The 12,774-nt window shown below is 53.7% G+C and overlaps 1 protein-coding gene across 6 annotated transcripts in view; it reads right to left on the bottom strand.

Moving 5' to 3' along the window:
* Positions 1 to 12,774, bottom strand: part of CIITA (class II major histocompatibility complex transactivator) — a 55,666-nt gene that overhangs the window by 7,657 nt on the left and 35,235 nt on the right. For 5 of the 6 annotated variants that reach the window (XM_047780505.1, XM_047780507.1, XM_047780506.1 and 2 more), the window contains 8 exons: positions 12,563 to 12,715; positions 11,705 to 11,848; positions 10,178 to 10,327; positions 9,584 to 9,652; positions 6,833 to 8,486; positions 5,233 to 5,391; positions 3,946 to 4,017; positions 825 to 905 (listed from right to left, as the gene is read on the bottom strand). In XM_047780505.1, coding sequence (XP_047636461.1) covers positions 825 to 905; positions 3,946 to 4,017; positions 5,233 to 5,391; positions 6,833 to 8,486; positions 9,584 to 9,652; positions 10,178 to 10,327; positions 11,705 to 11,848; positions 12,563 to 12,715 — 2,482 coding nt within the window. Of the gene's footprint in view, positions 1 to 824; positions 906 to 3,945; positions 4,018 to 5,232; positions 5,432 to 6,832; positions 8,487 to 9,583; positions 9,653 to 10,177; positions 10,328 to 11,704; positions 11,849 to 12,562; positions 12,716 to 12,774 lie in introns of those variants that run through there. The other variant, XM_047780510.1, reaches the window with a different exon arrangement.

Here is a 12,774-nt window from a genome sequence, read left to right on the forward strand (position 1 = left end):
TATTTCTTGGGCCGCTCCCGCGGCATATGGAGGTTCCCAGGCTAGGGGTTGAATCGGAGCTGTAGCCACCGGCCTACGCCAGAGCCACCGCAATGCGGGATCCGAGCCGCGTCTGCAACCTACCCCACAGCTCACGGCAACGCTGGATTGTTAACCCACTGAGCAAGGGCAGGGACTGAACCCGCAACCTCATGGTTCCTAGTCAGATTCGTTAACCACTGCGCCACGATGGGAACTCTGGGACAACTTTCTTAACCTCAATTGTACAATGGGCTCTTGTTCCCCAACCCTGCTGCCGCCAGGATTGCTGGGAGTGGCCCATGAGGGGGAAAGGGTTTCAAAGGTCACAGAAGGAGTCGACCTACTTTTTTTTTGGGGGGGGGGCCTTTTCAGAGCTGCACCTGCAGCATATGGAAGTTCCCAGGCTAGAGGTCGAATCGGAGCTGTAGCTACTAGACTACACCACAGCCACAGCCACGCCAGACCTGAGTCATGTCTGTGACCTATACCACAGCGCACAGCAATGCCAGATCTTTAACCCACTTAGTAAGGCCAGGGATCGAACCCGTGTCCTCATGGATACTAGTCGGGTTCGTAACCCCGCTGAGCCACAACGGGGATGCCTCAAGCTATTTATTACTCGGGATTCCCATCTGCCATCTCTTCCTTGCGGTGGAGCATCTGGTCACTCACAGGAGCCACACCGAGGAAGCAGCAGGACAGAGGGAGAGGGGGAGAGAGGGAGAGGAAGGGACAGACATGACCAGGGTTTAGGGTGCTTGAAGCTCGAGGTCTCCAGGAGGGATGCCAGCGTCTATACTCACTCCAGATGCTGCAGGGAAGAAAAGGCCTCAAGGATCCTCACCAGTTTGGGGAAAGCCTGGGGGCCCAAGACAGGGCCCAGCCTAGGAGGCAAAGAAGAGGTAAGACCCCCAAACAGTCACGGCCCCTCTATTCAGCCCCCAGAAAGCAGGACCATCTGAGGCCCCCTCCCCGTCCCTGCCTCCCCAGGCCCCACCCTCACCCCCGCCCCACCAGGTGGGCTCCCAATTCTTCTGCTTTCACAAAGGCTCCTCCAGAGGCCAGCTCGCTCCCAACTGCAGGTCCCCAGCTGTCCTCTCTGAGCAGGGAGCCAGGTCTATTTCTTGCCAACACCCACATACATGCCTCTCCTACCCTGGCCTGGGGAAGTGGGTCCCAAATGCCGGCCCGAGGACACCACCAGTCCTGAGAAAGGTGGCTTAATTATTTGCCATGGCTTTTCAATAACCAACAGAACCATTTCTTGAGCACTTTTTATGTGCCAGGAACACGCTGAGTCCATCACCCAGTTCAGGTCTCATTTACTCCTCACCATGACTCTGAGCTAAGAGTGCTTCTTATCCTCATTTTCCAGAAAGGGAAACCAAGGCACAGAGAGGTTAACTAACTCATACAAGGTCACACAGCCTGGATGGACCTTTAGACCAGACTTCGGGGAACGAGAAGAACAAAGACAATGGAGGGAGGTTTGATTTTGTTTTTAAAATCTGGTTAAGTGTACTCAGTGCAAACAACTGTCTTCTATTCTGAAATCCTTTAAACTTTTTTGACATTAAACTGTTCTTTTTTTTCCCCTCTTTTTCTTTTTGTCTTTTTGCCTTTTCTAGGGCTGCTCCCTCGGCACATGGAGGTTCCCAGGCTAGGGGTTGAATCGGAGCTGTAGCCCCCGGCCTACACCAGAGCCACAGCAACTCGGGATCCGAGCCACGTCTGCGACCTACACCATAGCTCATGGCAACGCTGGATCCTTAACCCACTGAGCAAGGCCAGGGATCGAACCCACAACCTCATGATTCCTAGTCAGATTCATCAACCACTAAGCCACTATGGGAACTCCTAAACTATTCATCTTTTTAAATAAAATTATGCTGCCAGCAGCAGTTATTTCACTTGTTTGAGTAAATACAGTTGATACAAATTAAGATGGTAACTGCAGAGTTGCTCATATTGTGAAATATTTTGTCTTTGAAACCCCAAAGTCTGGGAACCTCTAGCCTCAATGAAAGGGCACAAGATGGAAATTCAAAATCCAGGGCACAAGATGGAAATTCAAAATCCGATTGGAATCTGGGCTCTGCCACGTAGCTTCTGTCCTTCGGTTGGACCTTTTGAGCAAATCTCTTTACTTGGCATCTCGATCTTTTCAAATTTAGCCCCAGTCTTCAGAGCTTTTTGGAAAGATTAAGAAATTCTTTATCAAATATCGACGGCTTGCCTCCTATACAACAGGTCCAGCCGGCCTGTCGTGCAGACAGCCATGAACAAAGCAGACAAAATCCTTGCCCTCATGGGGCGGACATTTCAGGAAGCAAGATAGATAATCAAAGAAATCAGTCAACTATCTTGCGGAGGAGATGATAAGTGATGAGCACGTGGTGGGCAGGGCAGAATTGTACTTTCAAGTATGGGAGTCAGAAAAGGTCTCTTTCCCTGAAAACCAGAGGAAAATGAGGGCTTGGGCCACGTGGATATCTGGAGGAGAGCATCCTGGGCAGAAGGCAGAAGGCACAGCCAGTGCAAAGGCCCAGGGGTCGGGCCAGGCCTAGTGAGGTTGAAAAGCCTCAAGAGGACCCACATGGCTGGAGTGGAGGGAGCCTGGGGGAGAGTGCAGGAGGTGAGGGTGCAGAGGGAAAGGGGGCTGAATCAGGGAAGACTTTTCTACCAGCAGAGCCCCTGCAGGGTTGCGAGTGGCCAAGCAGCCCGACCTATAGGCAGATGAGATCACAGGAGGGCTGGCACAGTGGCTGGCACAGCAGCAGCTGGCCACACACCCAAAATAGTCCTTTTCTTCCTTCCTTCTTTCCTCAGAACTTTCTCAGGGCTTCCAGCCTGCAGGTGGCTAGTCTCCTGGTTCTGGGCTGTTCCACCCCACGGCTCGTTGTTTCCCAGAGCACAGTTCCGACTTTGAACTAGGGGCTTTTTAAGCTGAAAATAATTCAAAGCCAGAAAGGGCTCTTGGTGATTGTTTTTACACATTTATTTCCTCTTTTCAGCAACATTTTTACCTCCGCTCTGCACATATTTGGCACCTTGCCTCTGTTCAAAAGAAGAAACACTTGGCTTTTTCTGGGGGTGCGGGGGTGGGAGCAGCAATCAGGAGGAGCAGATAGCTCATGGGTGACCAGCTGGGGAACTCGGGCAAGTTACTTAACCTCACTGGGCATCAGTTTCGTCTATAAAATGGGGGGAGGGGATAACATTTCTCTCCCAGAGTAGCTCTTGAAATTAATGAGACTGCATATAAAAAACCCCGAGTACACCATAGGTGTTTAATAATTCCTCCCTCACTGACGGATGGTTTTAGATCTTTAATAAGGACTCATCACAAATTTAGCTTTTTCCTTTGTTGGAACAACAGCCAGGCTGACCTGTCATCTGTGACTCTGGGCAAACAGTTTACACTCCCTCGGCCTCATTGCCTGCATCTGTACAATGGGGCAACGATAACAACATCTCCTTAGCTCATGGCTCATTTCCATTCCTTTGCCAAACTTCAATGCTTCAATTGCCTCCTCCAGGAAGTCGCCTTGACCTCTCCTAAGTCTGCACTTTGACAGCCCTTGAGCTTCCGGCCACCAATCACAGCAGGTAGTAATTATCTATTTACACTGGATGGTGAGCTCATGGAGAACAGTGGCCTTGGTCCTAGGATTAGGTCTGTTGAATGAGTGGATGCAAATGAGCACATATACCAGCCAATGGGCCAGTTGGCTTCATCCCTGAGAACCTCCAGGACTAGCCTGGACCGGTCATACCGCAGCTGCTGGAAGCTGGTTTCTAGAGTTGTGGGGCAAGACGGGTAAGAAAGATTCTGAGGATCCATCTCCATTCTGGTGGCACAAGCCGAGCTAATGCTGGGGAAGAAACATCGTGGGGACCCGAGATAATACCCCCTTCACTCACGCAAATTCCAACTTCTTTAGGTCCCGGACAGCAGGGAGTTCCCCAGCCACGTCTTCAGAAGAGCTTCTCGTCCTGGAGAGATGGAGAGAATGGGCAATGTCAGGGGATCTTCACCTGTCGCTGAGTCCCTTCCTAAATGTACCAAGATGCGTGCCGCATTCCCAAAATTCCCCAGAAGGACTGCCTTTCCCGGGCTATGGTTAGTCCCTTCTTTTTTTTTTTTTTTTTTTTTTTTTAAGGCTGTACCTGTGGCATAAGGAAGTTCCAAGGCTAGGGGGGGACTTGGAGCTGTAGCCGCTGGCCTACGCCACAGCCACAGCAACGTGGGATCCCAAGCTGTGTCTGCGACCTACACCATAGCTCACACAACACCAGATTCTTAACCCACTGAGCAAGGCCAGGGATTGAACCCCTGTCTTCATGGAGACTAGCTGGGTTCTTAACCTGCTGAACCACCACAGGAACTCCTTGTTATGCCCTTCTTAAAAAGAAAAGCCTCAGAACAGGATGTTATGAAGGCTAATATTCCTGTGTGTTTCATGGAAAAGAGCCTCAGAGGAGACCCATCCCATCCCAGACAGCACATAGTAGGTGCTCGAACAATGTATGATGAAGGAATGAGGGAAAGGCAGTTGTTCTGTGGTCAAGTGTCCTCTACTCACTAGACATTAGATCTCTGCCATCGAAAAAATGGGGATGATACTGGTCCTGGCTGCCTTGAAAGGTGGCCATAGTGTCACTTCTGTTACTAGATGCAGAAGGCAGCTTGTGAACTCTTAGCAGCAGAGAATAGTTCCCTGGCTTTAGCTGAGAAAGAATTAGGGGGATTCCCATTGTGGCTCAGGGGTAACAAACCTGGCTAGTACGCACGAGGACAAGGGTTTGATCCCTGGCCTCACTCAGTGAGTTAAGAATCAAGCATTGCCGTGAGCTGTGGTGTAGGTCACAGATGTGGCTTGGATCTGGTATTGCTGTGGCTGTGGCTGTGGCGTAGGCCAGAAGCTATAGCTCCAATTTGACCCCTCATCTGGGAACTTCCATAAGCTGAAGGTGTGGTCCTAAAAAAGAAAAAAAAAAATTGGGAACATGACTGCAAGTTTTTAATGGGACCAAGTGATAAATCCTGGGAGCTCTGCATGGGTGGTGACAACAGTGAGAGATTCTGGGTGGCCACTGTCCAAGGGGAGGACATGGGATGTCCCCCAAAGATGAGGCACTGGAAGTGCTAATGACAAATGTAATGGACCTGCATGGCCTGGACTACCTCCCGTGCCCTTTCCTCCTCACCTCTGGATCTGCACGAGGTTGCCCAGGTCTTCCACATCCTTCATGGACTTGGCCTTGAAAGGCTCGATGGTAAATTTCTCCTCCAGCGCCTGGAGTAGCTTGGTCTCCCCACGCTGCTGTAGAGACTCCCACAGCCCCACTGTGTCACTCAAGGCGGCCCTGTGGAGGAAGGGCCTCAGACCCAGGCATGGTGACCGGGCTAGACCATAATGGATGGGCAACTCCATGAAGGGACCTCCTACCTATTCAGGTACTTTCTTTGCTCAGCTTAACCCCCTACTTTCTCTAGAAAGCCTTCCATGACCACTTAAGCCCTTATCAATTCCTCCTTTTTCTTAACTCTCCTGGGTTTTCTTTCCCTTTTTGCTTTGGCTACCAGGAATCTCAGTGCTAAATTCTCCGTTGAACCATTACAATGGTGTAGACCTTATAGCTCTGGTAAAATATGCCTAGAGGGAAGGTAGGAGAGATTCTCTGGAAATCAGGCTTAAGGGATCAAACAGATCACAGGAGGATTTAGATTCCTTAAGTTAAGAACTTTGACTTCACCCTGAGGGAGGTGGAGTGCCTCTAAAAGATTGTAAGCAAGGATGAAAGATGATCAGATGCAATTACTAGGGAGATTGCTCTGATGGTTAAGTATAGAGTGGAGTGGGGGAGTTCCCGTCGCGGCGCAGTGGTTAACGAATCCGACAAGGAACAATGAGGTTGCGGGTTCGGTTCCTGCTCTTGCTCAGTGGGTTACTGATCCGGTGTTGCCGTGAGCTGTGGTGTAGGTTGCAGACGCGGCTCGGATCCCGCGTTGCTGTGGCTCTGGCGTAGGCCGGTGGCTACAGCTCCGATTCAACTCCTAGCCTGGGAACCTCCATATGCCACGGGAGCGGCCCAAAGAAATAGCAAAAAAAAAAGGCATAAATAAATAAATAAATAAAGTGGAGTGGGGGAGTTCCTGTCATGTCTCAGTGGTGACGAACCTGACTAGGATCCATGAGGATGTGGTTCAATCCCTGACCTCCCTCAGTGGGTTAAGGATCCAGAGTTGCCATGAGCTGTGGTGTAGGTTGCAGATGTGGCTCGGATCCTGCGTTGCTATGGCTGTGGTGTAGGGCAGCAGCTACAGCTCAGATTCAACCCCTAGCCTGGGAACTTCCATATTCCACAGGTGTAGCCCTAAAAACCAATAAAATAAAATAAAATGGAGTGGAAGAGGCGAGAACGGGGGCAGGGAAGTCAGGGGAGGCTGTGGTTTTAATCTAACCATGACAAAATGGTGACTTGATCAGGGGATGGAGAGAAGAAAATGAATTTGAACCCAGATCAGTCTTAGACTCTAGACATGGCCCAGTGCCTGGAACATGGCCCCTTCAAACAGTGGTTAAAAGAATGATGCTGCCTTTCACTGGCTGTGTGACCTCGGGCAAGCTACTCTCCCTCTCTGAGCCTTGGCTTCCTCATCTTCAAATGAGTGGAATCACTTCTACCCACATCTGGCTGCCATGCCTACTGAATGAGACCCCACAGAGCCAGCACTGGGCACAGCAGCAAAACCACAGTAGGTGCTCAATGCAAAGAAGCCCTCTCTCCTGTCCCCAGCCCCCACCTGAAATGGGTGACACAGCTGAGTCCCACGAGGCTCCCCAGTCCAGAGGGGTCAATGCCAGTGCTGCGGAGGTCCAGGGAGAAGTCTCGGCCTGCAGCCTCCAAGGCGCTGCCCAGCACATGGGTGTCCGGAGGCGTGAGCCGAGTGCCCAGGAAGGAGAGTTGGGTTGGGAGCCCCTGCAGCACATGCTGCCAAAGCCCAGAATCCAGGGCTTCGTGCGTGCAGTGCAGCAGCTCCAGCAGCCGCCCTGCCTGTAGGGTCCCGGGCTGCAGCCGCTTCAGGTACCTGTTGAGCACCTTCTGCTTCCGGTCCGCCAAGGTGGCTGCCGCCAGCCCTGCCAGGGCTCCCAGGCAGCGGGCGCGAGGCTGGAAGACCAGCCCGACCAGAAAGCGCGGCACAGCCTCCAACCAGTTGTCATAGGGCCTCTTCTTCCTAGGGGTTAATGCCAAATACTGCGGCAGCTCCTTGTCCTTGATCTCGCTGCTCAGAGCCAGCCACACGGCCCCCAGGAAGCACTGCAGGAGGAAGCTGGAGAAGGCCAGCTCAGGGGCCCCCGGGGCCCCTGGGGCGCGCTGCACCAAGCCTTGGGCCACAGCCCAGGCCCTGGCCTCTGCCGATGGGAACTGGCCCTCCTGCAAGCTGCTGTGGTGACGGCGGCCCAGCTCCCAGGCCAGTCTGGCCAGTCCCACCAGGGCACCCGGGGGGCTTTCGCGGGCCGCTGGTCCTAGGAGGCCGATGTAGAGGCCGGTGAGCGTGGAGGGCAGCTCGGCCTCCTCGCCCAGCTCCAGGAGGGCCTCTGAGAGCTGGCACACGGCCCGGCACATGGAGGGGCTGTGGCTGTGACTCAGGAGAAACGGCTGTGCCTGGAGGAGCTCCAGGGCTCTCTTCTGGCGCTCGCGGGCTCCCTGACACTCAAAGTAGCGCAGCATGTAGGTCTCGGCCTGCTGGACGGAGAAGCCGACCACCTCGAACAAGGCGTCGGCCTTGCTCAGGCTCTGGGCCAGGCGGCCCCGGGGCCGGGCCGTGAGCAGCAGGGTGCAGCCTCGCAGCAGCTTGCGCTGGAGGAGCCCCGCCAGCAGCCCCCGAAGGGAGCGGGGTTCTGAGGACAGGGGTCCGCCCGCGCTGTGCACGAAGCCGTCCTGGGCTTCGCGCTCCTCGAAGGCATCCAGGATGAGCAGAACGCGGTCCGGCCGCCTCAAGATGTAACTGAAGACCTCGTCGTCCATGGGCAGGGGCTGCGGGCCCAGGGAGAAGAGCAGATCCTGCAGGCGGTAGGTGTTCCCCGGCCGGTCCAAACAGTGGCAGGGGACGCAGAAGACAAAGTCGTACTGTGGCAGCTGGCCGTCAGCCCAGGCCCAGCTCACGGCCTGGGCCCAGTGACTCTTCCCTTGTCCTGCTTTGCCGAGCACGGCGATCACCTGCGTCTCGCGTGGCCCCCGGCGGTCGCTAGCGGCCAGCAGCACCTCCGCCAGACCCCCTTGGGCCAGCTGCCGCTCTGCCCAGTCCAGGGAGGCCAGCTCTCTCTCCTGACTCTTGCTGCTGCTCCTCTCCAGCCGCACCCTCACCAGGTCCACCTCCACCAGGATGCCTTCCGGGCCTGCGGGCTTGGCTTGGTACCAGTCCCGGAGTGAGTGGTGGAACTGCTCCACAGTCTCTGCACAGGTCAAAGGGGGGGTGGGGGAGGGGAGGATGCTAGTGGCAGGACTGGCCACCAGGAGGGCTGCCGAGAGGCCAGCCCGGCCACCATCACTAGCTTCTTCATCCATTCACCCATCTTCCCTGATGGCTTTCTGGATTAGCTGCCTCATTCACTCATTCATTCCCTCATCTTCTCCATCATTTACCCACTCCAAGATTTTCTTCTTTTGCTCACTCACGATTGGGAGACCATTCTGGAGGTGTGTGTGTGTGTGTGTGTGTGTGTGTGTGTGTGTGTTGAGGGTTAAGATAGTGGAATCCATGTTTCTGGTTTAAGTCCTGGCTCCACCACTTACTAGTATTATCTTGAGCATGTGCGATACCCCGCTGTGCCTCAGTTTTCTTCTCCACAAAATGGGGACCATAGTCAGGTTGGGACTTTCCTGATTTACTACATCTCCTGTGTTGGAGTACCAGGGACAGAGTCAGACTCAGCAGTCAGCTGCCCTTTCATCCCCACTCCTGTCTTCGTCCCTTGGTCACCCACGCTCCTTTCATTCACTCTCTCAGCCTCGCTAACAAGATATTGACGCCCAGGAGTTCCCGTTGTGGCGCAGTGGTTAACAAATCCGACTAGGAACCATGAGGTTGCGGGTTCGATCCCTGCCCCTGCTCAGTGGGTTAACGATCCGGCGTTGCCGTGAGCTGTGGTGTAGGTTGCAGACGCGGCTCGGATCCCGTGTTGCTGTGGCTCTGGCATAGGCCAGCGGCTACAGCTCCGATTAGACCCCTAACCTGGGAATCTCCATATGCCGCGGGAGTGGCCCAAAGAAATAACAAAAAAAAAGACAAAAAAAAAAAGATATTGACGCCCAGCATGGGCTTCCCCGGGGCAGGACCTCGGTAAAGGTAGCTTTAAGTGTAGGTATAACCAGAGGAATGAGTGATGAGATGATGTGCAGATGCAATGAGCACGTGAATGAATGAGTGAATGAATGAATGAGTGAGCCAACAAAAGAGAGATTGAACAAGTGTTGGGTGAATGCATGAAGGGAAGTCGGATTTGGGCTTCTATGTCCAGCACCTGGGCAGAGGGACCCTGCCACCACTCACCTGGCCACTTGGGAAGCCTGCTGGAGGCCTCTTGATCACCTGAGCATTGGGTGGGGGACACACTGCCCTCTGGAGAGGAAGAAGTCCATGTTAGAGTTAGAATGAGGGGTGCCTGGGGGACCCCCCTTGGAGCATCAGTCTTCTGACCTGGACTGAGAGTCCTCAAGACTGCTGGTTACCAGGTGGTGACCCGAGGCTGTATCCTACTCAAAGATGCCTTTCTTTGGCCAGCTGCTCTTTTAAAACTTTCACCAGTGTTTTAAAAATCACAACATCTATGTTAAAATCAGGATCTCAGATTTGCTGACAATTCAGAAGGTCTCACTGCACTGAGCCTCTTTTCCTACCAAGTGACAAGCTGGTAAAAGCTGGTGGCCCCATTGAGGTGGGACGTGGATTCTCCAATTGTTTCTCTCTCTCAGCCCCCCTCCCGTGGACCCCCTTCCCTGAGACCCTCCCTGCCCTATTTCACAGGATCACAACTTGCTGGTCCTGCAGGCGCCTCTGTTAACAGAGCTCATTGTTTGAGGAAATTCCTTTCCCCAGGGCCTCAATCCTGCTGCCAGGAGCTCTCAGGGCCCTGCAGGTTCTTACCTGTCATGTTTGCCCGGGAGGTCAGGGCTGGTTCAGGCATGCTGGGGAGGTCAGCTGCTGACGGGGCGAAGGGACTGGTGGAGCCAGGCCGGTCTGGGGACTTTGGGAGGCTATGGACAGGGGGTGCTTGGCTGGCCTGGGTCATCTCACCTACATTGGGAAGGAAAGGAGTGTTAGGAACAACCAGGCACCCACTCAAGTCGCCCTGACCCCAAATCAGGATATGGGGCTGGGAGTCTGGAGAGAGGAGAGGGGACGAAGACATTTCAGGACTGAGTTGAGGAAAAAGCTCTGGAGTGACACGGAGCTCCTGGAGCCTTGATTTCCCCATCTGTGAAAGGGACACAACCAGCTTCTAGGGAGAAGGGCAAGCGCTTCTGTTAGGGGACGACTGGCCGAAACTGCCCACCTTGGCCAGGCAGGGTAACAGCCACTAGCAGGAGGTATCTCGAAACAGGAGGCCCCGTGAGGAATGTGGTGCTGCCCTGAAGACTAACCGGGAGGATGTGGGAGGGGCCCGTGGGAGGGGCCCGTGGGAGGGAGGAGACCACCAACTTCCCAGGATCCTTGGCGCTGGAATCCATCTTGGCTGAGAGGTGTGTGTGCCACCCAGAAAGTCCGCGCAAGCCGGACCAAGCCACAGACCACCCAGAAACTAACCCCATTCCCGTAAAACCGGAGACTGTGAGCCATGAGGCAGCGCAGTTCTACTGTTTTGTTTTTTTTGTTTGTCTTTTTGCTTTTTAGGGCCACACCCGCGGCACATGGAGGTTCCCAGGCTAGGGGTTGACTCAGAGCTATGGCCACCGGCCTACACCACAGCCACAGTATCGCAGGATCCGAACCGTGTCTGCAACCTACACCGCAGCTCACAGGATCCTTAACCCAGTGAGGGAGGCCAAGGATTGAACCGACATCCTCATGGATACTAGTTGGATTCATTTCTGCTGTGCCACAGTGGAAACTCCTCAAAGGATGCTCTTGAGTTGAGTGGAAATATCTCCTTAGCCTCATTCTCTCTCCCATCCCTGAGAGCCCAACGTGCCTTCCCTTGGACAATTTAAAACCCTCCAATGTGGCAGGTCAGCAAGGACCTTCTTACGGACCCGGAAACAAGACAATTTTGAGAAAGCTGTGCAAGGATCCATACCAAACTATCCACAACGGTATACTAAAGAGAGCGATGGGGAGACTCCGTGACTCTTGTAAGTATGTCTTATTTTTTGGTTTCTTAATGAGCATACATAAATGTTGGGATTTTAAAGTATAATGAAGTTATTTTTCTTAAAAGGGAGAAACTAAGGCTTAGTGGAGAAAAGTGACTGAAAAAGGTCACTTAGGCACTTGGGTTGCTTAGACCACGCGGGAGCTTTGCTCCTCTCTTTTGAGTTTGGGGAAATGGGGACAGAGGATCCTGAGAAGGTGCTGGGCTGTAAGTACTAAATGCCTGGGGTGGGGAAAGGATGGCGTCAGGGAATAGTCAGGTCACAGGCAGAGGGGGTGGGGAGCCTGGCTTCCCACGCTCACCTTGGTAGATGAGTATACTGGAGACCCCTGTCCCAGCCCCTGAGATGTGCCAGAGCCCCTGGGGCAGGGTGGAGAGCGTGGGGATGATCTGGATGGATCCAGCCGGGACACTCAGGCAGCTCAACAAGGAACCTGAAGGGGGCGCTGCAAGAGACCAAGGTGGTAAGGTGGGGTTCTCCATTAGCATCTTTTTTGTTTTTTTTTTTAATTTTTGAAAGATTTTAATTTTTTCCATTATAGTTGATTTACAGTGTTCTGTCAATTTCTACTGTACTGCAGAGTGGCCCAGCTGTACATATGTATGCATTCTTTTTCTCACATCATCCTTAACCATGTCCCACAAGTGACTGACTAGATATATAGTTCCCTGTGCTATGCGGCAGGATCTCATTGCTTATCCACGCGGAAGGCAATAGTTTGCATCTATTAACTCCAAACTCCCAGCCCTTGAGCATCTTAATTAACTTCTGACTCCTTTCTCAAGGACTCTAATCGAGAGATCCTGGAGGAGATTGAAAAGCTTTGTCTGCTGGCCCAGCACAGTGTTGCTGGCACCCAGCAGAGCAGCTGGCCCAGAGAGGGTGCTTGGTTCACTGCTGAGGAAAGCAAGCGAACTAGCATAGGGCTGGCGGTGAATTCCCTGGTTGGCAGAGATTCCCTGCTGTGACGCCCAGGGCACATTCTCTGGCACAGACGGAGTCGAGGGGGACCCTGGGGGGTGGGACTGGCTGGGATGGAAGTGGTGACAGTAGTAGGGGGAGCAGTTCCTGTCCCTTGTGGCTCCTGCAGTAGCCACTCCTCAGGCACCTGCGGGGAGGTGGGAAGGGGAAGCCCTGCCCCTCCAAGCCCCTAACCTACCGGGCATTGGGACAGCGTCCTCCAGCTGGGTCTGGCTGGGTGCTGATTCCTTGTTGAACAGAGCAGGAGGTGATGGGCAGGGTCGAGCTGAGGAGTCGCTCACTGGCCCCACCAGGAAAGTGCCAGTCACCATGGGCATGGCGAGGGGCTCGGCTATGAGAAAGGGGGCCGTGTCAGAGGCTGGGTGAGATCTGGGTGGGTGCCCCGAGGGT

This window comes from Phacochoerus africanus, chromosome 5, assembly GCF_016906955.1.
Source record: "Phacochoerus africanus isolate WHEZ1 chromosome 5, ROS_Pafr_v1, whole genome shotgun sequence".
Classification (NCBI taxonomy): domain Eukaryota; kingdom Metazoa; phylum Chordata; class Mammalia; order Artiodactyla; family Suidae; genus Phacochoerus; species Phacochoerus africanus.